Source organism: Anas platyrhynchos, chromosome 2 (genome assembly GCF_047663525.1).
Source record: "Anas platyrhynchos isolate ZD024472 breed Pekin duck chromosome 2, IASCAAS_PekinDuck_T2T, whole genome shotgun sequence".
Lineage (NCBI taxonomy): Eukaryota > Metazoa > Chordata > Aves > Anseriformes > Anatidae > Anas > Anas platyrhynchos.
Genome location: NC_092588.1, coordinates 118,047,463 through 118,072,027, shown reverse-complemented (window position 1 = coordinate 118,072,027; position 24,565 = coordinate 118,047,463). Strand labels below are relative to the sequence as shown.

Below are 24,565 nucleotides of genomic sequence, written 5' to 3'. Positions count from 1 at the left end.
CCTATGGATATTTTCGCATAGGAGGAAAACGAAGCAGCTGAAAACCCACAAAACTGGCAGGGAGGCTTTCTAGATGTTTAAAATGGTTAAAATTAATCAAGTTACAGTGGAAGTTTACATTGTGCTGCTAGGTTAGTCCATGTCTCCAAACATCCAAATACATATTCATCAGCCTGCCATATGCTCCCTTAAACGTGCAAAGCAACAACCTCGTCCTGCCCAAAAGCTGTCATTCATTGCTGTTGAATGGAATTAGTGCTTTCTTAAATTAAAAATTATCAAAACTATGGGGTAGGTGAAGTTTTAAAATGTTCCAAGCTCACATGCAAGTGATTTTTTTTAGTCACTTTACACACTTATTGAAGGTTTTGGGCCTTACCTTGTGCAATGTCACTGCTTTATGTAATAAAAGCACACAAAGCACCACAACCCCTTTACTACGGCTACTTCTGCATTTAATTTGCTGTCACTATGATGAAAATGGAAGAGGTACCTTAAGCCACTAGTGGCATGGATTTAAATGACTTTTCCATCTTGAGTCAAAATTTGACTGTATGCTTCAGACCAACAGATGTTTCACAAGCCAGCCGGCTCCCAAGTGGCTGCAGATCTGGGGACTTCCTTTTCAAATGTTGCAGTTTGGCCACAGCAATGAGTGACTGGATTGGAAATGCTGCCTACAGCAAGCTCTCCGTGATGCTGCCCTCTTCTCTCAGATGTCAGCACTTCTGAAGTCCCTCTCAGCAAACATCGCTTTCCTTCCATGGCCCCTTCTCCGACATAGTAAGCAGCACAGGTAAACCAGGAGCTGGAAGCAAAGCCTGGAAATTCTTAGTCACTGCAGAAAAGCTTGAAAATGAAGCTTCCCCATCACACAGGACAGGCTGCCAGGGTGGCTTTAGACTCAGCAGTGAAACCCCAATAACACCCAAGAACTTAAGGTAACCAGGTCCCTCAGTTCCAATCTCCAAGAGAACACCTCTCCCACCATGCACTGAAGCAGTCATTTATTTCCACCCTGAATTGAGAAGAATGAACCTCAACCCAAACCCTTTGTATTTGGAGTGACCTTTCTACAGAATCAAGAAATCAAATCCAAGTAACAGTTCTTGTGCCAAATACTAGAAGGAGATTTATAAGTTAAACCAATTTCAAACAAAAATAATTTATTAAAAATCTTACACAGTAGAATTCCTTCATTGCACAAATCAAAGTATTAATCATGCAGATGGCTGCTGAATAACATACTTAGAAAAAAAAAATCCATCTCTGTAAGGATGGGGTGGGGAGCCCCAAGAAGTAAGCTACTTTTGAACTAGATACCATGTAGTTTATGCAGCCACATGAGAAATGCTTCCTGCTGCTTTGTTATTACACAGGTAGTTGGTTCTATCAGCTAAAGCCTAGTGACTTGGATTTGTTTTATGCATATTGGGTTTTGTTCTATTACTTTCCAAGAGATTGTACTCCCCTGAGTCAGCTGTGTTCATTGGTCAGAATAAATTCCAGCATCTGACACCATTTCCATTAATCACAGACAAGCCACTATACGTGAGCAAGATGATAGAAAGATAAAAACCACTATCTGGTGAACAGGAAACATTATTTATGTATGCTGTTCACTAATACAATAGAAGGTATCCGAGAGGCATTCTCTCAACTTTGCTAGACAAACTGAAACAGGAGAGGATGGGCATCACATGAAGCACTCATTCCACAGGGAAAAAAAGTGCCTGGAACCACACAGACCATGGAGTGCCTTGGCTAAGGAACACCCATCATTACAAAGGTTATCCTACAGCCACAGCCTCCCCGTGTATTTGCAAGCAATTTTAAGATCATTTGCTACTAAACAGCTGTGAAATTAATTTTTTATTACACTGATCTCCAGCAGGACCTGCGACGTTGAATACTTCAGCCCCACACACATCTGTACATAACATTTTTAGTATTAAATACCTTCCCACCCGTTACAAGTATCATGGATCTAAAATACAACGCATTTTCCTTCCAAGTATTGAGCAGTCGAGGCATTTCACTTAACCCTGTTGTATTAAGCCAGATAAGAAGCAGAGCAGATTTAAAAAAAAACTAGGCATAATTGTATTTGTCTAAAAACAGTTCTTGGCCTTAAGAGGAGAAAAAAAGGTCAAGTAGTACTCGGACACCCATCATCTGCAAATCTGAGTAACTTCAGCTCTCAATGGAGCACTAAAGATACCACCAAAATTCTTCTGTGTATCAACACCCAGTCCAATTAAATTAAGGCTTTGTTTCTTTAATAAAAGAAAAGTTAGTAGCCTGAACAACCACACAAATAAAAAGTCAAGGTTCTGGTGATGTGCAAAGGAGGCACAGTAAGGATAACTGCACTGCGAGAAGGACGATTCTGCGGCAGGCACCGCTGTGCGTAGAAGGAAGCCCCTTTCCTACAGCATAAACCGAGGGAAACGGGCTGAACATCTACGATTCACTGTGTTCAGCAGCATTACTTATGATCCTTTTTAATCCACAGTAAGGCCCAAAATGGTGCAATCTAAACAGGATAGCGTAGGAGTGATTTCTCCCTTGCCATTATCTAATAGAAATCAAAATTTTGACAAAAATCTCACCCTTCTTATAAAAAAATCATATAAAAATGCATTTCTAAACCAGAGGAATCAAAGTTATTTGTAAGGAGAGAGGAAGAGAGAATTCAATCTTCATTTTATGCCTTAATCTGAGAAAACAATGCTGTCAAAACTAAGCTCAGAGCTGTAACAAGTTTTAACATGACACCAAGTGCTTGATAACATACAAATAGCAAACAGATACAGAACTGGATTATTTTGTTTTATTCCAAGAACTAACTTCTCACTGTAATCTTTTGGAAATGTGTGCCATTTGCAAGACAAGACTATCTAGGCCCCGTGCTAGATTCGTTCACAGTACGCTATCGCAGCTTTAACTTCTCCTGATGTACAGCAGAGGAAGACTAGGCTTTCTGTTTTGGAAATAGAATTGAAAACAAAAACAAAACACATTTCAACCCATTTGTTTACCTCTTTAAGAGTTCAAGCAGTAAGGTGCCTATTCAGAATCATTCTAAAACGCTTCAGTTCATACTAAAAATTGCTTAGCTCTTGTGCAGACAGTTCTGATTACACTGATCCAGGTAATCTGCTGGACAGTTTAACGAAGTTGTTTTATTTTTCATTTCCCAAAACACATTCTCGTTCGGTTTCGGAGGACTTGGGAATACCCAGGAATTATCTTCCAGAGAACTCTTTCCATACGAATGGTGTTCCTGGAACGTTTTACCATCAACTGGAATGGGTCTCTCATCTGTCCATGCTTGCAGAGTCACTCTTTCAGATGGGCTTTTCCCATCTCTCAGCAGAGGGGGAGGTACAGCATTGCACAGTACTTGATCATTTTGGGAGAGTTTTTTATAGACCACCCCAGACATCAAGTTCAACTTTGGAACATTCTTCAAGTCAACACATTGTACTGGTGCAGAAGAGGCAGCTGAAAAAAAAAGATGATAAAAAGATTTTTAAATAATAGGTTATTTGGGGCATTTTTCACTTACTCCAAAATGTCCTACAGAACAGCAGGTTATGTTAAATCCAATATTTTCAAGCTACAAGTTTGCAAACAGTCTTTTACTTCAGTAACTGCTTAATGCTACAAACTGAACACACTAACTTCCTCAGATTTTGCAAGATGAACCAGAGATCCTCAAATCATCGTGTCTGAAATAGACCCAACTCCAGGGAAAACTCCCAGTCCCCACTTCAACAAAGGTAGAACGATTTGAATAATATGAATATTTTTTTTGACAAGACTGGAATGAATACTGAAACAGAAACAATTTCCATGTGCTTGGAAAAATTGACCAGATTCAGAATATTGCTTCAGTAAGAACACACTTCTTCCTACGTTACTGATTCTTTTTAACAAGGCATGCTCTCAGGCTGCCAAGAGCCTGAAAATTCTTATGGTCCATGAAGCAGGAGAAAATGCTTGTCACAGGGTCCCTGTGCTCCAGTACTGTCTGACTTTTGAAAGTAAAGCCACAGTTTGCACTATTCAGCCATCTGAAATTCCAGGTGAGGTTTAAACAATATTAGGAAGGGAAGGATTTTGAAACAGGATGGCATCTACCTGAAATGAAAGAGCTGCATCTTTAATAGACACCTGAAGAGACAGACAAATATATTCAGGCAATGTTTTTGTAGTGCTACCTAAATGGAGTAGATAAATGGTTCCTACAGTTAAATAAACTCATAGGTAGTCTTCTAGAAGTGTTACGAATCTCAAGTAGGAACTGTAATTTGTAACGCTAATTCTAGGGACAAAGAGTCAGTATCTCAGACAAAGACTGCAACTGCAATTTGTCACTAAAAATTAAAGGATCTTACCCTATTTGCAAATGTCAGCCAAAAGCACTTTCCAGCAAGAGAGACACCATATTTGAAAGATATGCTGATAGATTAAGATTTGGCCACCTCATCCTGACAGCCATAAAAAGCCGTTCAAGGTCTATAGACCCTTAGAAGTTTAACGAAAACATAATCTACTGTAACATATTTGAAATTCTACTACCTTAGCATCAGAGTTAGGAGAACTGTAGTAATTATTAATAATCTCTACACAAATAAACAGGTTTTACTCTCTGGAATGTTTACACTAAGTTATCTAACACCTTGGCAGCTTGAAGCAGCACACCTATATTCAGAATTGTGTGGCATTACAGCCCCACGAGTGAACAGGTGGCATAATTTCCTTTTCATGATCCCTTAGGTCAAACTCCAATGTTTGCAGTATTCAAATTGAAGAGTAGCTTTAGCTACTTTTCAAGGAATAAGTTGTTTTTACTATTTTTTTTTTTACTATTTTTTTCCTCGTCTAGTGGCAAAACAGTTCATCCAGAGCTAAACAGAAAAAAGCCAGGTAAGTTTGCCATGGTCAGGGTATGTTCAACCATAGCAGCTATGCAAAGAGTACAAGAGCAATCCTTGACCTGTTTTGCTGGCTATCTTGAAGTCACTTCAGGTAAGATCTCTGTACAGTGTCAATTGTTGAGGTACCTGAGGTAGTTTATTTAATGTTTTTATTATAAGACAACTAATACTAATCAGCAAAGCAGAAATTTGGTTTTCAATCTTAAATTCGTTCTCATTCTACCTGTTAAAAGGGTTGAGCAAAGGTAGAAAGGGTACCTGCCCCGAGACATTGGGCAAGAAGAGAAGGTTGGGATTCACGTGATTTATTGAAAAGGCCTTTGAAAATAAAACAAAAACCCATGAGCGGATGTGTAGAAGTTGCCTCCTTACGTAAGTGACAGCTAAGCAGAATCTGCATGTTAACTGATACTGTTAACATCAAACGCTCAGCAAGAAATACCGTGTTCCACAGATGTCACACACCTTGAAAGATGATAAATACTAATTAAAAAAAGCCCCCCCCATCCCTGACACTATATACTATAACTATATAGTTGCTGCTATAAAGAGCGAAGGAAAATAGCTAGTACTACAAGAAAAGGAAGTTTTAAGTCAGTTCTGCCCCCATTTTATATAAGCCAATATTTTTCTACCAATACTAACACAGACATATCTGCACTGCATTCAGCATGGCTAACAAGCAAGGTAAACAAGGAAATAAATTCTAGTTTCTACCAAAGCTGTCCACTCTCACATACTTCTGAAAATTTATTGAGAGGAACCTACAGAGCGAAAGGCAAAATACCTTGTTTTTACCAATCAATCAAGATTGCCTTTTATTGTTGTGGATGTACACATGCGTTAGCAACTGCAGAAATTTAGTTTGTTCACCAGGCAGAAGAGAAAGATCAGTACTTGTGTATTGGCAAGACAGGTAACTCCAGGTTAAAAATAAAACCAGCAAGATCCTACACAATTACATCAAACCCTGACAGACTTCAGGGTTAAAAACTCATTCAGTTCTTCGTTGCTCCACTGAAGTTATTTGATAAATGTGTCTTAGAATTGAAGGAACACAGGCTAACCTGGTAACAATACGATCAAGTCTAGAATGAGTGTTAATAATTTATCAGCCAAGTACCAGAGAATGATCATTAATCACTGCTGGCCACAGACAAAGCCAGTCATTGACCTGGAGGTGAATCCTATCATTAAGTCAGTGAGCCCATCAAAGCAGTTAGAAACAAAATATCTTGATCTTGTAGTAGATAGGGACATCCAAGACTATCACTACTACACCAAGTTCAGTTTCTTTGACCACCATCTTCAGTGTTCTGAACACAGTAAATACCACAGCTCAAGTGAGCAGACAAAGGAAATAAACACCAAGATAAACAGACTGATAAGGTCTGGTCCCACCATAATAAGAACCTTTTTGCAAAGCAATTGGATCAAGAGAAGCATACATGTAAAATAGAGAAAAACATCTGATGAACTGTTAACAGAAAATACGCTCCCCTAAATTGTTTGCAAGGTAGCAGCAGAAATAAAGCAGTTTTGCAACATCAGTCAGCAAAATGTCATCTTGCATAGCACTAAGCTAGAAAATGCAACTTCTCTGTATGCTAATGTAAAATATACAGCCATAAAGGAATTAAAGTTAGTTTTAAATGCTGCCAAATTAATATTTTATATATATTCTATACAGAGAAAATAAGACTTGCATTTGAAAAGTTTTTTTTTTTTTTTAATATGAAGTAGTTGTGGTAAAAGGTCAAATACGAGTAAACTTAACACCTCAGCCTTGTGCACATAAGCAACACTTGACTGAGAAAAAAGCCACAAGGGGAACAGAATACAGTACTGAAGAAAAAACACATCAGCAACACCTTTATGTGTGAAGTTGACCAGTATAAGACAGAAGCAGAAAATGGGTAGGCTGGAACCATAATATAGCCTAGCTTATCAACTTCAATTGACGAGATTCTGATAAGATATGATAGCCAGTTTCTTTTGAAAATGGTGCAGCTTGGATCTACGATCTGTGTTTGTAAGGTCTGTTACTGACTTGCCTTTCTTGGTCGGTGTTGAGCTTGTTTTCAGTTTTCGTAGAACCTCAGCTTGCACTTCAGTCACTAGCTGCAAATTAGACATTTCTCTCTTCAGATCCCAATATGCTTGTTGCACACTTTCAAAATAATAATAAAAAAAATCAAAGTTAAATACTTGCCACCTCTAAAGCACTCCCATGCCTGCTAACATTCCCAAGGCTTTTTACCTGACATACACTGACAACTTTACTGGAGTACCATAATTCAAAATGATCTGAGCAGTACTAATAACTACCTTAAACTGAACAACTTTTCTATATTATAATCTTTATAAGTTACACGCATATATATTATACATTAAAATATAAAAGTCTTAGATTAACATACTAGATAATACTAATAATTTCAAATTGCCCAAATGGAAAGAAATATGAAGCTTATTCGCCAATATCACTATTTTAAATTATCTTCCCATAAAATTAGTAGTCTCAAGGGAGTATTTTTGTAAAATACATTAAATGAACACTGAATTGCAAGCAAAGTAGACGATTACCGTTGAATGGATTTTGATAAATGACCCCACACACCATCAAATGTTATGATCCTAGTCACATTAATTGATCACAATCTTAAATACTCAAAAATCAATATTTGGGTCTTTACACCATTCGTTCTGCTGCAGTGAATTCAGACTAGATTCTAGAGGTCCAAACAGATCACACATACACACACAGGGCAAAATAATTCAGCACAGTGTTTCATATTCGAGTCATTTAATTTAAATTAATATACTGCCTTAATAGAAAGGGTTAAAATTAGAAGACCCAATTTATTCTCTGATAAGGCAGCATAATTTGAGAAATGTATTTAGCAACAACAGCACTGTGCCAATGTTGAAGTTTCAGATAATTAGCCAGTGAGAAAACGAAGAACAAAAATCAGAAAAGTTAGCAGCTTTGTATTTGAAGAAGTTCTGCTTCTGTCATCTTTACCTGTAAAATTCACTTGACTCTGAACTTTTAATTGTAAAATTTTCATCTAATTAAGTTGATGTTGCAACCATCCTTTATTTATTTTTTAAGAAGTCTCAAAAATAAGATTAAACAAACTTTGGTTACATTAAAACAGAACTGTCCAATATTTACACAGTCATGAATATAGGAACAGCTCAGTGTCTGTGACCATCTATCCACCATTCATCCCTACAAAGGCTGAGACAGCTGGAGTTGTTCCGCCTGGAGAAAAGACGGCTCCATGGAGACCTTATAGCAGCCTTCCAGTACCTAAAGGGGGCTTTTAAGAAAGATAGAGACTCTTTATCAGGGAGCGTAGCGATTGTACACGGGGGTATATTGGCAAAAGTGTAGATTTAGGTTAGTTATTTGGAATAAATTCTTTACTATGAGGGCGGTGAGGCACTGGCACAGGCTGCCCAGAGAAGCTGTGGATGCCCCATCCCTGGAGGTGCTCAAGGCCAGGCTGGATGGGGCTTTGGGCAACCTGGTGTGGTGGAAGGTGTCCCTGCCCATGGTAGGAGCGTTGAAATGAGGTCATCTTTAAGGTCCCTTCCAACCCAAACCATTCCACAATTCTGTGATTCAGAAAGAGTTTTGTAACATGAGTTTAGCTCCATTAAAAAGGATCTTGCAAAGGGATGCAGGTACCAAAATTCCACTTAAATCACATAACATATTTGAATTGTTTTGGGGGATACTAGTCTAGAATCCCATTGCAAAGCCCAATTTTCAAGGAAGGTTCAACTAAAAAGCAAGGATTTCATGTGCTTGGGTGTTTACTCTATATTGCCTTCTAACATGTAACATAAAGTTTGAATGTAAGAACTTATTTTTCCCTTATGTTTCTGTGCTCTGCACAGTTTACATTCTGTATGGAAAAACAAAGCATTTTTAGCCACAAATGCACCTCGTATTTTTTCTTCTAATATAGGACTACATTTAATCAATTTGGTTAGGTTTTTTACTATTTTAATTACTACAGTAAGAACATAAGCAGAACATATGATCTGTACATCTGTCTCAAATGTTTACAATTTTTTATTTTGCAACCAGTCCCCATCCTGAAAAGCACAATCAGAATATAATCACCTAACAAAAAAGAAAAAAACACACACACATATTACATGAGAAGATTTTAGAATCACTACAGCTTAATCTGCAGCAAAGTAGATTTGCAAAATAAAAACAAATTTGAAGTCAGACTTGCAGGCTGCTGACAAACGTGAAATAATTCCTTTCCAAAAAGTTCACTAATTGCAAATGCCTTTGGCTGCCATAAACAGCAGGATTGCTTGCTACAATGAATGTTTCACATAGGAGTTTTCGAGTGTTCCCCCTCATTCCCGTGCACAGATTTTTGGATGGACTGGCGTATTCCAAATGCATCACACGCTCATTATGTGTATCATGTTACACTAAATGCTACACTGTACATATGTTAATTCTGATGGCTGCCACCTGAACATGACTTCTTGAAATAAATTTGCTCTGGAAGATTAAACAGAGCTGTTTTACCTTGAGGTAACACCTTTTTTCAGGCGTGTAAGACTGACTACGAAGCTCCAGCAGAAACCACAAGAGAAGTGTGAGCTAGCTATCCAGTCAAGATGAAAGGTGAAAGTATAATTTGTTTATAGCGTCTACAATGTTATCATCATTATATCAGAGAACATATGAAAGAAATGTCTGTAGGGTTCTTTCAGTGACTGATTTCCTTTCCCATCTCTTCAACAGCCAAGTAAGCAAAAAGATCCTGCTCTAAACAACCTGTCATTATGAAGGAGCACTCTACCCTCTTGTGGAAAATTGTGGAAGTGCATGAATTGGCTTATAACCATGCATAAGAGATGCAGGTATTTTGTTTCTGCAAGACAGAACATTTGGGAACTTTATGGAAAAGAACAGTTTTTGAATGCATGGAAGACACAAGGGATATATCTACTATCTAATATGGCACACATACTGAACACAGGATAATTCCAGACACTACCAAAAGCACAATTATATACCATTCGAATGGCTGTAAAATAGTGAATGCTTTCTGTTCCACTAAAACTTCAAGAATATAATTTCTTTTTGCATAGGTCAAATATTGGTACCTCAGTATTAAAAAAAATAAATCCTTTAATGTCTTCTAATAGAGCTATTATTATACTGCACTAAGTAAAAATGTATATTCTCATACTAAGCAAGAGATTTGAAGCCACCAGCCAAACACAGAGACCTCCTCATATGCAAAACAAAGAACTTCCTATAGCTGGGATGAGACTTGAAAGTTCATCTACCACCTCCTCAAGTCAACGGATTATTAAATAGTTGATTTTTAAGTCCAAGATAATTTCATTTTCTATACAATATGAAAACATAAATACTTTCTTATGATTCTGGGCTTCAGACATCATTCTGTCTTCATAGACAAAGGGAAAGAGAAGATGACTTTGCTTAATCAGAGTGCCCAGACTTAAAAGTAGATTATGTAGTTTGAAATAACACATTTGCGCAGGCTGCAAGAATATCTACACCCTCAAATAACTGTCTCTCAGTAAAATACGTATAAAACATGAAAGATTTTCATACCTCTGAATGTCTTGCCTTTGGGGGTGGTCTCCATTTACTGGCTTTCCATCTTGAGCCTGGTCCTGCATAACAAAGTGAGGGGAAGAAAAAAAAATGAATAGGTGAGTCCAAATCTATCTGAAAATACTGCGATGAGTTCTCATTCATATTCCTTCTCTTCACGTACCTCTCCTGCACCATTCCCTCTAGACAAAGTTATAACGAATTTGATACCAGTTACTGTGGCTTCAGGCCTACCAAAATTTCAAGCAACTTGTCAGTATAATGTACATATGGCATCAACCACAATGCAAAACCTGAGTAAGAATACCCCTATAGAAAAAAATATACACAGACCATATACATATATAGGGTTTTGAAACAATATTGACCTGTTGGATTACCCATTCATCATATTTCTCTCCCACACACGCTTTTGAAGACTTTCTTACCACCACCCAGAGATTCAACTTCATTATTCAAAAAGCTCAGTTGCAGTATATTATTCTACATTTGAAAACTACTTTTTTACTTCCTATGTTAAGCAGTTACCAGGATCAAGGAGAAATTACATTAAAACAAAGTCAGTTGTTCCTTCTATTTGTTCTTTACAACAAAAACTGCTGGAATAAGCATTAAATAGTGTCATGTTTGGTATTTCTTAGAAACACTATTTTAGTCTTTTTTCTAGCAACATTCATTCTCACACTGAAGTCTGCAATCTTCAATTATTTCTATAAAACCACATAAAGACATCAAAACTGCATAGAAGTTCAAGTACACCTTCAGAATTTACAAGCTGTTGCAAATATCTACAATAATTCCAGATTTAAGAGTAAACAACAACCAACAGTAATGAGAGTTAACAAAACAACTTGCCTGCCTTCCAGGTAATGTGCTTTATCCCCACCTAGTGGAACAAACGCAGAATAAACCTGACACAAGACGGCTGACGTGTAAGAACATCCACATAAGCTAGGAGAGTGGTTGCAGCAACCCTGAAGGGACCCATTCAGTGCTAAGAACCGAATGCTCCAGCTACATATGCTTTGAGGGAGGCAGGAGAGAAGGACATCGCTTGAGGCTAGCTCTAGTCTGGTCTCTGAATGCCCAGAAGAGGTTGGGGTGCATCTTAGTTTCATCCAAAAGGAACCCAATTCCCCTCCTTCAGACTGCTCCATAATGCAAGGCACAAGGCCTGTTCTGTCTCAAATCTCCCTTTCATTTCCTTAACCAAACTATCAATTCCACCCACCTAATTCCTGCTTTCTCATCCTAAATTCATCATCCAATTCCAGGCTTCACAAATCTCTGCTCAATCTCCGAATGAGCAGTTAGGGATACGACCGAGACTGCCTGAACAGTTGTAGTAGTTTCCTCAACACCTTCTTTATCTACTTGCACAACTAGTTCCATTCTCTTTTAGTACCTTACACTTTCATGTTCTTTCTATTCCCAACATTCTTCTTCTCCCACTATGACAGTCTCTTCTAGCCTTCGCCATTCAAATCCTACTGTCTTCTCCTCCTGTTGTTTCAGCTGTTTCCTGTGGATACCTCAAGGTAAGGTCCCAGCTACTGGTTCCAGTTCTCACCAGTATCCTAGCTCAGCCCAGGATGCATCTTGTTACAAAAAAGAAACAAAACAAAACAAAACAAGAAAACTGCTTTTCTGACACGCTTCATGCCACTATGCTAAAGAAAAGTGTTAGAGCGCCTTAAACAAAGTTCATAATATCTTATAATATCTTTAAACACAAGCATTCCAGTGTTGCTACAAAAAAAAAGAAAAAAAAAAAAAGACCACGTTTGGCTCAAACATTCAGAAAAGCTCAGCCTGAGAAAAATACCAACATAAGCCACTTTGATCTGAATGGTGACTTTAAAGAAACAGTAAAGCTTTATTTTCTGTTGGTAACATCTGGGTAATCTCACCTATGTACATGCACTATTTCCAAAAGTAAACCAGCCTATGGCAATATTTAAGGTTAATTTTATTACAATGTTCATCTTGCAACCAATTATTTTTTGTATCCGATTCTTCACCCTTTATTTTGCTTGGACAAGGGAGTTAAAATGTTCTAACAAAGCCAAATCTATTAATACAAAAAAAAAAATCCTTAAAAATGAAGGTACCTTCTGCTTATATTTTTGCAATTCCTTTCTGAGACTACTGCACTCTTGCTTGAGGTTTTCTAGATCCTGTTCCAGACTATGCACTTTCAGGTCACTGTTCAGCTTCTCTATTTCCCAGTTGGACTGATTACAATTCAGATTTCTCATAACTGTTTAAAAAGACAAACAAGACAATCAGATTTCAGTCCCCGTTCAAGAAATACAACTCCTATAATACATACAGTTTCACCTCAACCAGACTACGCTATACAAAAATCTTATCCTGTACTTTCTGAATAAACTGCAGTCCATGGTAACAGAGAAACAGTAACACCGGTCAAGCTGTAGGTAGAGAAATAATCCATTCTCTGAGTTTAAAGTACACAGTCCTCCTTTCCAGAACTGCACTGGAGATTTTAAGTAACAAAAAGAGGAAGCAACATAAAAAAAACAACAATGGAAATGCAAAAAATCAGTTAATGGCAGAAACACATAACATATTACTGACTTGCACACTCCATACATGCTTTGAAAACATAAGCCTTTTCCCCTCAGGTTTGTATTGTTGCACAGTTGAACCAAGCGTTTGTTTTTTGTTGTTTTGTTTGTTTTTGTTTTTCAAATTCATATATCAAGAAGTTCCAAGCAGAAAAACAAAAGAAAAAGTAACTTCTAAACTTTTCCATTAGACAAAAAAAAATAATAATAAAATCATGTGATTACTATTAAGAAGCAACCTAATCTCATCAGTTGTAAGAGGCTAGCTAGAGGACAAGAACAAGACATGAAGACACTCCCCAGTCTTCAATGACATGGTGCACTCACTTCCGGATTTAATGATTTATACAAGCTTAAGCTACACTCATATTTCTTAAACAAGGCACTCAGAGCCCACTTAGGAATAAAACTGATTACCCAACAAGGCTTCAAATCACATTTTCAAAGCTCTCTTCATAAACTCTGCACTTCATATCTCCTTAAACCATTATGTTCTCAACAACTGCTATTATAACATGTAGTATGCTCCGCTAGGTTTAAAAACATTGTGTAATGGAAGTACCACATCACATGCTTCAGGTCCTCTTGGAAAGTAATGCAATTCAAGCATAGCATTGCTTATATGAACCTTTCAAATGACTGCATTTGTATAGAATCTGAAGTCCAGTCCATAGATTTAAACATACAGACAGCATTTTCTTGTAAAAGCTATATATGATGAAAACTCGTAATGCCCTGAGTTCATAATATAACCACTAAAACTAGTCAGCATATTATTAAGATGTAGCCAAATGCATACCTTGCTGAGTTTCCACTTCTGTTTTTAGTTGCAAGAGCTCTACTTCCTTAGACTGCAACTGTTCATTCAAGGCTTTCAAGGATTCTGCAGTTTCTTTTTTCTATTTTCCAAGAGAGAAGAAAAAATAAAAGCCTTGTGGAAGTTTTCTTCTATCACATCTGAAAATAATTTTTTTCTAAAAACAATTATTTTTTCTAAATACTAGAAAAATATTGCTTTGATTTTTTTTTAAACCATTAGCCTACCCCTCTAAGAAAATTAAGACTATTGCCATTCCTAAATAAAGTATCACCATGTACTTAGAAAACCTAGAAGAGTGATACCTCAGATCTTCAGCAATTAAAAATTCATTCTACAAGTGTTTAAGTCATTACTTAGGAAGACCTACTATTTTATCCAGTTTGCTTTTCAGATTATCTCGGTCAATGCAGGCCTCCCGATAGGCTTGGTACGCCTTATTTACTTGTTCGCGGCCAACTGAACTGCGCTCCTCCTCCAGTCGGGAGCCAAGCAGCTACAAGTTAGAGACAAGAAAAAAGATGAGAAATGCGTTCTGTATCTTACAGTGAGAACTTTTTTTTTTTTAGAAGTTTTAAAAAAGTTAATGAAATACATTGATATGGACCAAAATTTTACAGAAGTACAAAAAAGACAATTTAGGAAGTCTAGAAACCATACTTAAGTCCTTGCTAGCCTTCTGCTATGAGTATTTAAAAAAGATCCACTAGTCATGATTACTTACATCGACAATTCCTTAAACAAATTTTTTCCAAGTTCTATAGATGGAAAAATTCCAAGTTCTACATTTTGGAAAAAGAGGTTTAAGCAAATGAAGACGTAACATACAGAAAATTCTGAGTAAACTAAACATTTATAGTGACTCATAACATGAATACCACTTTTTTCCCCTGGTGTATTCCTATACGGAAAGCCAAAGCAGAATTATTTTAAAAATACCTCTATTAACTTCCAGGTCACTACTGTCTCACTGCCAGTTAAGGCAAATGACAAGCAAGGGGGAATAAGCACTGCCAATAAGATTGCTCCCTTCTTTCTGACAGAGTAAAAGTGTATTTGGTAAGACAGCAAGAAGCCTTACAGACCTCAAATTGCAACTGTTCACATAGAAAGTTCTTGTTTTGACTATCACATTATGCTTTTCATTCTTTTTATTCTTCACACCTTCTATAAAAGATTTGAGACTTTTGAAAGTATTCAGTGTACGTAATGCAGATTCATGATAGGTTTGTAAGTATTTTCTTAAAAATTAAGACGTACAAAAAGAATACAAAAATCAAAGCATTGACGGAATATAGCTACTATGAATACCTTTCAAATTAATACCTGGAATAGGAGAAAGTATGAGAACTCTTATTTTTATGGCTTGCTATCTCTGCCCTTTGCTTTTGTATTGACCTTCAAAGCATGTGTATTACTTATTAAGTTTTGTCCTTTACATTTCCCCCTCAACCCTCAAAAAAAGTTTTTACATGTATTTCCAAATAGAGGCATTCAGATAGAACATAAGCCTTAGCAAACTTCCTGACCTTCATTACACTTTGAAACTTACAACTTCGAAAAGGTAACAACCCATGTGTTTCTTGGTGAAGTTGATAAGTTAACATTTTTCTTACCTTCTCCTCTAAAATTCTCACTCTTTTCTTTAAAACGGAGTTCTCCTTCTCTGTCTCCTTTAGCCGCTTCTTGATATCTTCATATGCGGTGACAAGGGCAAAGTGGGAAGCAACAGACTCATCTCCACTGTAAACTGAAACAGGAATCTCCCCGTCTCTCTTATGACTGTTGTCTGCTTTCTCATGGTTCAAAATGCAGATGTCATCCTCTATCAGCTCCTCCATGTCAGCTGTTTAAAAAGATAGATGTGAGTCAAATTTGCACAAAGACAAGGTTATCAAGAATAACACTCCAAAATAATACCAGAGAATGTTTCTGCTTAGGTATGACAGCAAGACTGAATATCTGGGAAACATCTTTATCTTGCAGAAAATCTTGAAACCCATCTTACATTTAAGATATGCATGTTAGAACAAAACAGATGTTACTTAATAAAAATATTTTGAGTATGCATCAGACTTCTGAGCCCCCAAATTCTCTTTTATTAAGGTTTAACACCACCCTATAACCTTTGGCTGGTGGTATGAAATATTTAAACTTTACAGACACGTTTCACTAGGGATTTTTTCAATTCCGCACTGAACTATAGTAAAAAACATTTCAGTTGTGAGAAACTGACCAACTACATTTCCTGAGCACAAGCAAACCAAAAGAGAAGCATTTAATTTGATTCATTCTTGAATGCAAATATTTCTACAGTTCCCAAAATTTTGAATGGAACCTTAACACTAGCATTAATCCTTAAAAAGCCTACACCGTTAGCTACTCTCTAGTCACAGCAGAAAACATCCTGCCACAGAACGAGCCACTCTTAACCGCAGATAAGATGCAAATGAAATGTAGTTCACAACATGATCTGTCTCAACATGTGTGCAGAAAATTGACAGTAATCTGACCATAAGAAGAGTATCACCATCACTAGGCAAATCCACCTGAATGACTAACGCAAAGTAATGATTGCACTGAGCTTTCGTTGCAACACATTATTTAGGTTGAGCAAAATATTCAGCAAGAATGTAGTGTATTTTCTTGTGCTCTCCCTAAAACTACTGATGTTACTAGTAAAACAATAAAAAAATAAATCCTTCCACCCCCTCACCCCCAAATCCTGCCGTTCCTGATGACTAGATAGCAACCCAACAGAAACACTGGAATGAAAGAAATGAATGCAACGAAGACAGCTCGTATTGAACAAAAAAGTTTTTTCAATGGAGAACTGACCCGATCAGCAGAACTCTGCAGGGCAGACGTGGACACTGGGCGGGGAAAAACCCACACCCACAACTGTGCCCTGGTTGTGTATTTGCAATTTCAGTTACTAGACTTCCTTCTTAGACTAGGATATTTGTTCAGCAATACGAAGAGGTACAGGGATCAACTGCTTTTGACCTTTCATCTATGTGGTCCAATTCACTCCTCTGTTTCTAGCGATGGAAAAGCTGCATGGACTGCAGCTTTATGAAGAGCTCTGTAGCCCAGACACAGCTAACAATGCTGCTGTTACCACATTTGTCTCAACTTGCTCCAAGCCAGACAGACAACATGATAAAAGCTGTGACAGCTCGTTGATACTAAATAGGCAGCGGTGGAGTCGCAGCAGTAAGAAAACTATGCACAAACCGAGGCTGAAATTCCTCCAGTGGTTATCTTCAGGATGTGAACAGATGCACTGTGTACTGTATTACATAGTCTAGACTGAAAATGAAAGAAAAAGCTTCCCTTGCCTGTCATTCCACCTCATGCTTACATAGAAAGACCCTTGCAAAGAAAGTTTGCTTCCTTCTGCTGGTAAGGATTTTAAAGCTCCATGTACAAGGTGACTTTGACCAAAAGCACTGTCATTCAAACGGCATTACCTGATTGAAGGAGGTAGAGTGAAGGAGATATATTGCTGCCTTTATGACCTCCCAGAAGAGGAAGGCCTTCCAAGTAAGTAGGACTCCATATGCACAAATACTTTTATAAATTCAGCTACACCCTTAAAGTGTACCCACTAAGAGGACTAGTTACACTTGCTGGTTTTTACGTAATGGCTGTCAGATAACCTACATGGTTACTGAACTCTGAACTTCTGATACTGTTCCTAAAGCAGCACATAGGATGCCATTTACAATGCAAACAATCAGCCTCCACCTAATTCAGAAGGGCTTCTAATATTGTTTTTCTACATTTCAACGCACAAGTTTAACACTTCAGGAAGCTCTGGCACGTGCATTTTGAGTCGTCTTACTGCACACCAAGAGAAGACAAACAGCCTGCCAAACAAGAGCCTGCTTCTCCTGAGAGAGGTGCCCCACGAAAGACATCCCCTGTGAGAAGAGATCTGATGATGACACATTTTGGAGGGGACAGTGGGAACAGGCACCGTGCATGCCTAAATGCAGAAAGGGGGATATTCAGAAGGGCTGGTGGGATTTTTGAATTGCTGGCTTCAAGCAATCAAAAAAAAAAATCTTATCATGAAACATGCTTCTCTTGACTGGAATCTCAACAGCTTCAGCCAAGAATGAAACCTCACCAGGATATTCACATTGGCTTGGGACTGATGTCACTTTCAAGGAAATAGATGAATGCCACCCAACACCAATTTACTCAGAATTTCAGAGCATTTGCATTACTGCAAATTTGGCATAACATCACCTAAAAAAAGCTACAGTGCAGACATTCATAAAACAATAAGCTTCTGATATTTGGAGATTTCCCTCTCTATCTTAAAGGACATTTCTGTTTTTGAAAAGAGCACTGATCCCAAAACTGAAAGCAAAACAAACCATTCGGTCTGGCAGTAGCATGAGGAAATCTCTTAGCAGTCATAATCTGACAGGAAGTCTTCACCTATTTCAGTCTAAACAGCTCCCCATTTTTCTCGTAACAATGTTCTCTACCATCTATTTTTTTACAAAACTGCAAAAATTGCACCAAATTTATGGAAGCAAGAAAAAGAAAAATGTATTTATCAAATCTAAGGTATGAATTGATACAACATAACTTTAATAATTAACTTTATAAGTAAAAGGTCACTGTTGTCTGTGCTTACTAAATATTCCTTATTACATGTTTCAAGAGGTTTCAAATCTCATAACCCATGCAACTATATAACACAAACGTCTTAAGGAAAAAAGGTGCTATGACTTCTCTGCAGGATGACTCCATAAGTTACAATACACACCTCACCAACTGCAGGACACTTTATATGGACATAGGGGAGAAATTTGCAACAGAAAATTGGAGCAGCATTGCTGAATTGATCTAAATAAACCAACACAACCTAAAAACAAAAAAAAAAAAAGGAAGAAGGCAGAAAAGTGCATCTCTATGCTGCAAAAACCTTTCTGACTTATTAAAAAACAAAAACACCAACAACAAAACAAAACAAAGCCACCATCAAACCCCAAAGTAATTTCTCCTGCACCTGCTAAGCTGGTATTAAAAGGCCAATAGGAGACGTAAGCTCATACAAGAATAAAACCTGGCTGTTAAACAGTAAGATCAGCAGTTCTATAAAGGTTACTGTGAAACAGTTTACCCAACTCTTTGCTGTATTGTCAGGAAAAAAAATAAAGAGATAGCATGCTTACAAATACTTTTCTTCACAGGAAGCTTTGTTAAGATATTTAAGCAATGAAGTGAAACCCTTAGAAGACAAGACTTCAAAAAATGGGATTGTATCTGTAAGAAATCCCTGACAACAGCTGCAGCTTTCAATTCTACTGTTTAAGCATAGGAATCAAAGTTTAGTTTCTCCACTGATATATTACGTCATTTTAGAAAATCAGAACTGCAAAGGGCAATCAAGGAAGTGCCCTCTGAGACAATGTGTGTATTAGGTTATTCCATGAGTCAGGACTCCTCAAATCCAGCAGTGGCAGAAGAGCTTGCAAAACAGTTTGCTGAGTCCTGCCTTTTACTCCAGTTGGCTTTCCCAGGAGGAAGCTGCACACGTGCTGGGCTGCAAATGCCACACAGCTGGCACTCTAAAAGCACCTGGGTGAACGTGGATCTCTGGTAACCAGTTAACGTGAAAGATTTAAAACATTAAAACATTTAAACTAATATACAGACAAGTTGTTAATGCTAAACAATAGAATTATTGTCCATCTCTGCCTACCTAAAGCAAGTTTACAATCCCAAATTACCACACATCCCAACCTAAGGAAGGTCTGTGACAAAGAGGCATGTTACATTTACAATATTTTTTAAGAGTGAACTGCACATTAAATGGCCCATTTAAAAGGGTTCTAATCTTTATTTCCCCAAATAAAAACATTAAATGAATACCAGTATCAGCACTTGTATGAAATGATTCATGTTCTCCAAAAGGAAACATAGGACAGGCTGTAGCAGTAACTTCTAGCAGAAGTAATTATGTCCCCTGCTTACAAGCACATGAGTTGGAATAGATGGCACACAAGTTTTCTTTCATGTACTGCAGAAAAGAATGGTTTCCAGAAATCCCTTCTGCTGGCCATTGACACATAATGCAAGTTAGAGAACAGCTTTAGGATTTAATATATTAAATATAATGCTTGGCAGAACCACAGCTTTTCTCTTCAGAGAGCTTTACAAATATTAGTCATTAACACCATGGGAGGTGGTTAAATACAAAACACATTTTACATATGAGGAACGCAGTTTAAATGAATTCCAGGATGCAAAGGCTCTAATAGCAAACAGAGCCCTGCACTAACAGATTTCTGTAGGTTGAAACCCTAATCTTGCACTTGGATCAGCAGGAAAGACGGTAAAAGCAGGATTACATGAAATTCTTCACAGTATAAAGCAGATTCCCATTTTGACCCTTCTTGTGCTCCGAGAGAGAACAGAATGGTTTTTGAAATATTTCCAAATGCAAATAATTTCAAGATGGTGCTTTCCTGATTTTTTTTTCCCCTAGGCTACTGAGAGTCTGAACCATTTTACTTTGTTTGCCTCTCAGACTCAAGGGATTTGACTTCACAGTGGTGGTATGAACAGGCTCCAGGTGTTAACACAGAGTACAATTTCTGTACTGGTTTACCTCGCCTTATGTAGATAGGCACGTACATGCACGTAGGTATAAAATAAAACATTAAATTCAACAAATATATCTGACCCACAGAAACAAGTGTGTTGTAACCCACACTTGAATTTCAGGATAGTTCAGAGGTTAGAAAGATACTCCAGCACAGCAGCAAAAAACAAATAAAAAAATACAGAATTCCTGCAGCTAACAACAAAAACCCCGCACAGTGTATGGCACACGGTACTTAAGCAAGACATTCACCGTCCGAAGTATTTGTCATTTTGCATCTCTCAGAGATCTCAAGTTTTTTGTGATTCCAGTCCTCAACAGTCTGTTCTACTGAAACTTTCCTTTTTAAAAGCAGATAGTGGCTTCCTTTTTAGAACAAAAACTCTGCCTACACACAGCCCAGTCGCTGTTATCTTTGGCCATTGCTTGTCCTTCAGCAACGTCCACAACCCTCCCTAGGAATCGCTGCTTACAAGGACACAGCTCTGCAGTTCTAATATACTCACCGATCTTCAAAACAACGCCAGCTGAATCAGAACTTCCAATTACTTCATTTTGCTGCCTCCAGCGCTGCAAAACACTTTGTCCCTAATCACTTTCCCTAACACCCATAAGAAAAGGAGAAGAAAGAGACGTTGTAACCAATCAGATATTGTTCTCCAATATTTGAAGCCACTGTCATATAATCCTGTTTATTAAACTATCAGATTTAATCCTGAAACTCATTAGAAGCAATAATGCCAAAAAAAAAAAAAACAAAAACACGGGAAGGAGCAATGTGTGTTCTGGCTGTCAGACCTTCCTAACATCAAAAAGTTTATTCAAAGGTTCCTGAGAGAATAATATCCTCTTGTGCTAACATTATCTGTTATCAACATTTATGAACAGTAAGAGGGTTGCTTTCTTGTTGTTGTTTGGTTTATTTCTTTTTCTTTCTGAAAACAACATCTCTTGTAAAATATACAATAGGTCCTACCTTTAGTTTTAAGTTTCCTCCCACTTAATGCAACTGCCATATTAAATCACGTTCAGTAAGTGCATGGGTTTAGTGACAAGGTATTGTAAAAGCCTTGTGTAACTGCATTAACTGTTAATTCAACTAGAAACACCTCACCTGTTGCAGCTATTAAAAGACGAGTTAACCTGCTTTGCGCTGATAGCCCGTGGTCATCCTGTAACTCACTAACATGCAGGTTTACATCTCATCATTTCAAACAATCCCAATCATTTGAACACAAGTGTCTGTAAGCAATTTGTAAGTGGCTAACTTTCAACATTCAAGTTCCTCATGCTTCACTCCCCTTCACAAACACCATTTCTTCTCCCCAGATGTGTTGTCAAATTTTAGGAGCATCACCCATTTTGTATACTGAACACCACGTACCTATTAGTTATATGATTACACACATGACTGCACAATTAGCTGACAGCGAGTTGAACGTGAGTCAGCAGCGTGCCCTGGCAGCCAAAAGGGCTGACCGTGCCCTGGGTGCGTCAGGCACGGCACTGCCAGCTGGGCGAGGGAAGGGATTGTCCCGCTCTGCTCTGGAGCGGCCTCAGCTCTGCATGCAGTTTTGGGCACCACAGTATAGGGACATAAAACTGTTAGAGAGCCTCCAAACGAGGGCTATGAAGATGGTGAAGGGTCTAGAGGGCAAAACGTATGAGGAGCAGCTGAGGTCCCTTGGTTTGCTCAGCCCCGAGCAGAGCAGACTGAGGGAAGGCCTCATGGCGGCCTGCAGCTCCCTCACGAGGGGAGCAGAGGGGCAGGCGCTGAGCTCTGCTCTCTGGGGACAGCGACAGGACCCGAGGGGACGGCATGGAGCTGGGACAGGGGAGGGTCAGGCTGGGGGTTAGGGAAAGGGTCTGCACCCAGAGGGGGGTCGGGCACTGGGACAGGCTCCCCTGGGCAGCGGTCACGGCACCGAGCCTGCCGGAGTTCAAGAAGCATTTGGGCAACACTCTCAGACACAGGGTCTGATTTTTGGGTGGTCCTATGTGGAGCCAGAGGTTGGACTTCATGACACTTGTGGGTCACAACTCCAAATTTTCTATGACACACAGTATTTTTAATGAATCTAATTACAGTACAGCACCTAACAAAAACATAAAATGGATTATTCTGAATAAATCGCATTTGGATTGGGGTCTCTAAACCCACCATTGACTTTTGCCATGCCAGTTACTAGCCTGACTCTACCATTAGTTCCAGCTTTGCCATTTTAACAAACTCAGTCTCGCTGCCACTCTGTTTTATTGAATACGGACACCTTTATCTGGGCTTCCTCTGTTTAAGGAACAAGTAACAAAAGCCAAACCCCCACTGTGTTTTATCCCATTTCCCTCAGCCTTTTCATGCATTTGCATTCTAAAGAAATCAGGTATCAATAGCATGTACAGTAATAGGCCTGCACTTTTTCAGGTTATCACAGAATGGTTTGGGTTGGAAAGAACCTTAAGATAACCTCATTCCAGCCCTCTGCTATGGGCTGGGACACCTCCCACCAGACCAGGTTGCCCAAAGACCCATCCAGCCTGGCCTTGAACACCTCCAGGGACAGCACATCCACAGCTTCTCTGGGCAGCCTGTGCCAGTGCCTCACCACCTTCATAGTAAAGAATTATTTTGGGGGGAGGACAGGGTGTGTCTAAAACCCTCATAGAATCTGTTCTAGAGTTCACTCTAAGTGTTTTGTGTCTCTTCTGACCAAAACAATTTAAAGTTTTCTACACGCATCAGACCCAAGCTTTTCAATAAAAATAACTGACTTCACTCACGTATCAGTACCTCAACAATTGCGCTCAGATTACCCACAAATAACTTCCTACCCAGGTTACACCGGGATCATATGATTAACATTTATTTCTATCATGAGTTCCTTTATTACTAACCATTATCTGAGAAACTAAATGTAGTAGTAATTTACATTTGTTTTGGTTTCTTGGCTAAAAATTCCAGGATCTGCTTGCTGACAGATACCCGGTACTAAGAGCTGTAGCAGTGTTTCATTAGACACCCAGGAAATGAAATGTTTCCCATAGCCAACAGGCAGCTCTATCTCGGAAGAGCATCTGACCTTTGGAGCCCATGGCAGACTCGACGATATTACGACAATAATTCTTCCTTCACTCTGCTTTTTCAAGTGCTGGCTTTACTGCGTGCACAGAGGGTAAGACGGGAAGGGAATTAGGGGGTCCGATGAGAAATGCAAAGCGCCCAAGACCACTCAGTGGCACGGTTTACAGCCCAAGCTGCTCACGCGTGTAAGTTACTGGATAGCTGATTTATTTAAGGACGGTAAATTCCCTGCCGGGTGAAACACAAGGATTTGCAGGCGTGATTTCTGCAGCTTTCGGCACCAGCAGCATGACAGCATCGCAACACCCATCCCCACTTCCTTCCTCCCGTGCACCACGGCCTGCAACACCTGCATTCCAGCCGGCTCCAGCCCTTCATCCCGCTGTATTCCCAATTCACACCAAAGCTCTCAGCTTGCTCCTTTCCTTTGCCGGACTCCCCTCTACCTGCCCCAAGCCCGTGCCCCCCCGTCCCGGCAGAGCCCCCCCCGAGCCCCGCAGCACCGACCTCTGCGGGCCCGCCTGGGGCCTGGCGCCTCGCTAGCGGGCGGTGGCCTCGGCGGCGGGGCGGCGCCGGCCGTCGCGGTCCCCGCTCGGGCTCCCGTGGGCTCCCATCGCCGTGCCCGGCTCGGCCCGGCCCGGCCCGGCCCGGCCGCGATCCCGGCCCCGGCCCCGGCCCCGGCCGCCTCCGCCGTGCCGGGAAGTCCCGGCCCCGCCCCGGCGGCAGGGCAGCGAGCGGAAGGGGAGAGGCGGCCGGCGGCGCCTACAACCCCCGGCATGCAAGGCCCTGCACGCAGCACGCCGGGAAGGCTCCTCACAAAACCACTTTTTTGTCTTTTTTTCCCCTCGGATGCCGCAATAAGCTTAAAGCACGCTGCG

General features: G+C 39.3%; 1 protein-coding gene across 2 annotated transcripts; it reads right to left on the bottom strand.

Annotated features, from left to right (window-relative positions):
- Window positions 1-1,857: 1,857 nt before the first annotated feature.
- AZI2 (5-azacytidine induced 2) lies at window positions 1,858-24,407 on the bottom strand. Of its 2 annotated transcripts, none has more exons than XM_027451096.3 (8): window positions 24,195-24,407; window positions 15,597-15,826; window positions 14,351-14,476; window positions 13,963-14,062; window positions 12,687-12,835; window positions 10,573-10,634; window positions 7,001-7,116; window positions 1,858-3,507 (listed from the first exon to the last, which is right to left on the bottom strand). In XM_027451096.3, exons 2-8 carry the CDS (start codon window positions 15,819-15,821, stop codon window positions 3,116-3,118), a joined length of 1,170 nt encoding a protein of 389 aa, XP_027306897.3. In that variant the 5' UTR covers window positions 15,822-15,826; window positions 24,195-24,407; the 3' UTR covers window positions 1,858-3,115. The 2 variants fall into 2 exon arrangements, with proteins under 2 accessions (XP_027306897.3, XP_005018046.4); XM_005017989.6 differs by lacking the exon at window positions 24,195-24,407 and adding an exon at window positions 21,115-21,209.
- Window positions 24,408-24,565: the final 158 nt, after the last annotated feature.

Bases quoted from the DNA above. Each gene is read 5' to 3' on its own strand.
- AZI2 (XM_027451096.3), bottom strand. From the start codon at position 15,821: ATGGAGGAGCTGATAGAGGATGACATCTGCATTTTGAACCATGAGAAA. The intron at 12,836-13,962 runs GTATGCATTTGG...CTTTTTAAACAG, and splicing joins AGAAGTGGAAACTCAGCAAG to TTATGAGAAATCTGAATTGT. The intron at 10,635-12,686 runs GTACCTTCATTT...TTTGTTATGCAG, and splicing joins TGCAAAAATATAAGCAGAAG to GACCAGGCTCAAGATGGAAA.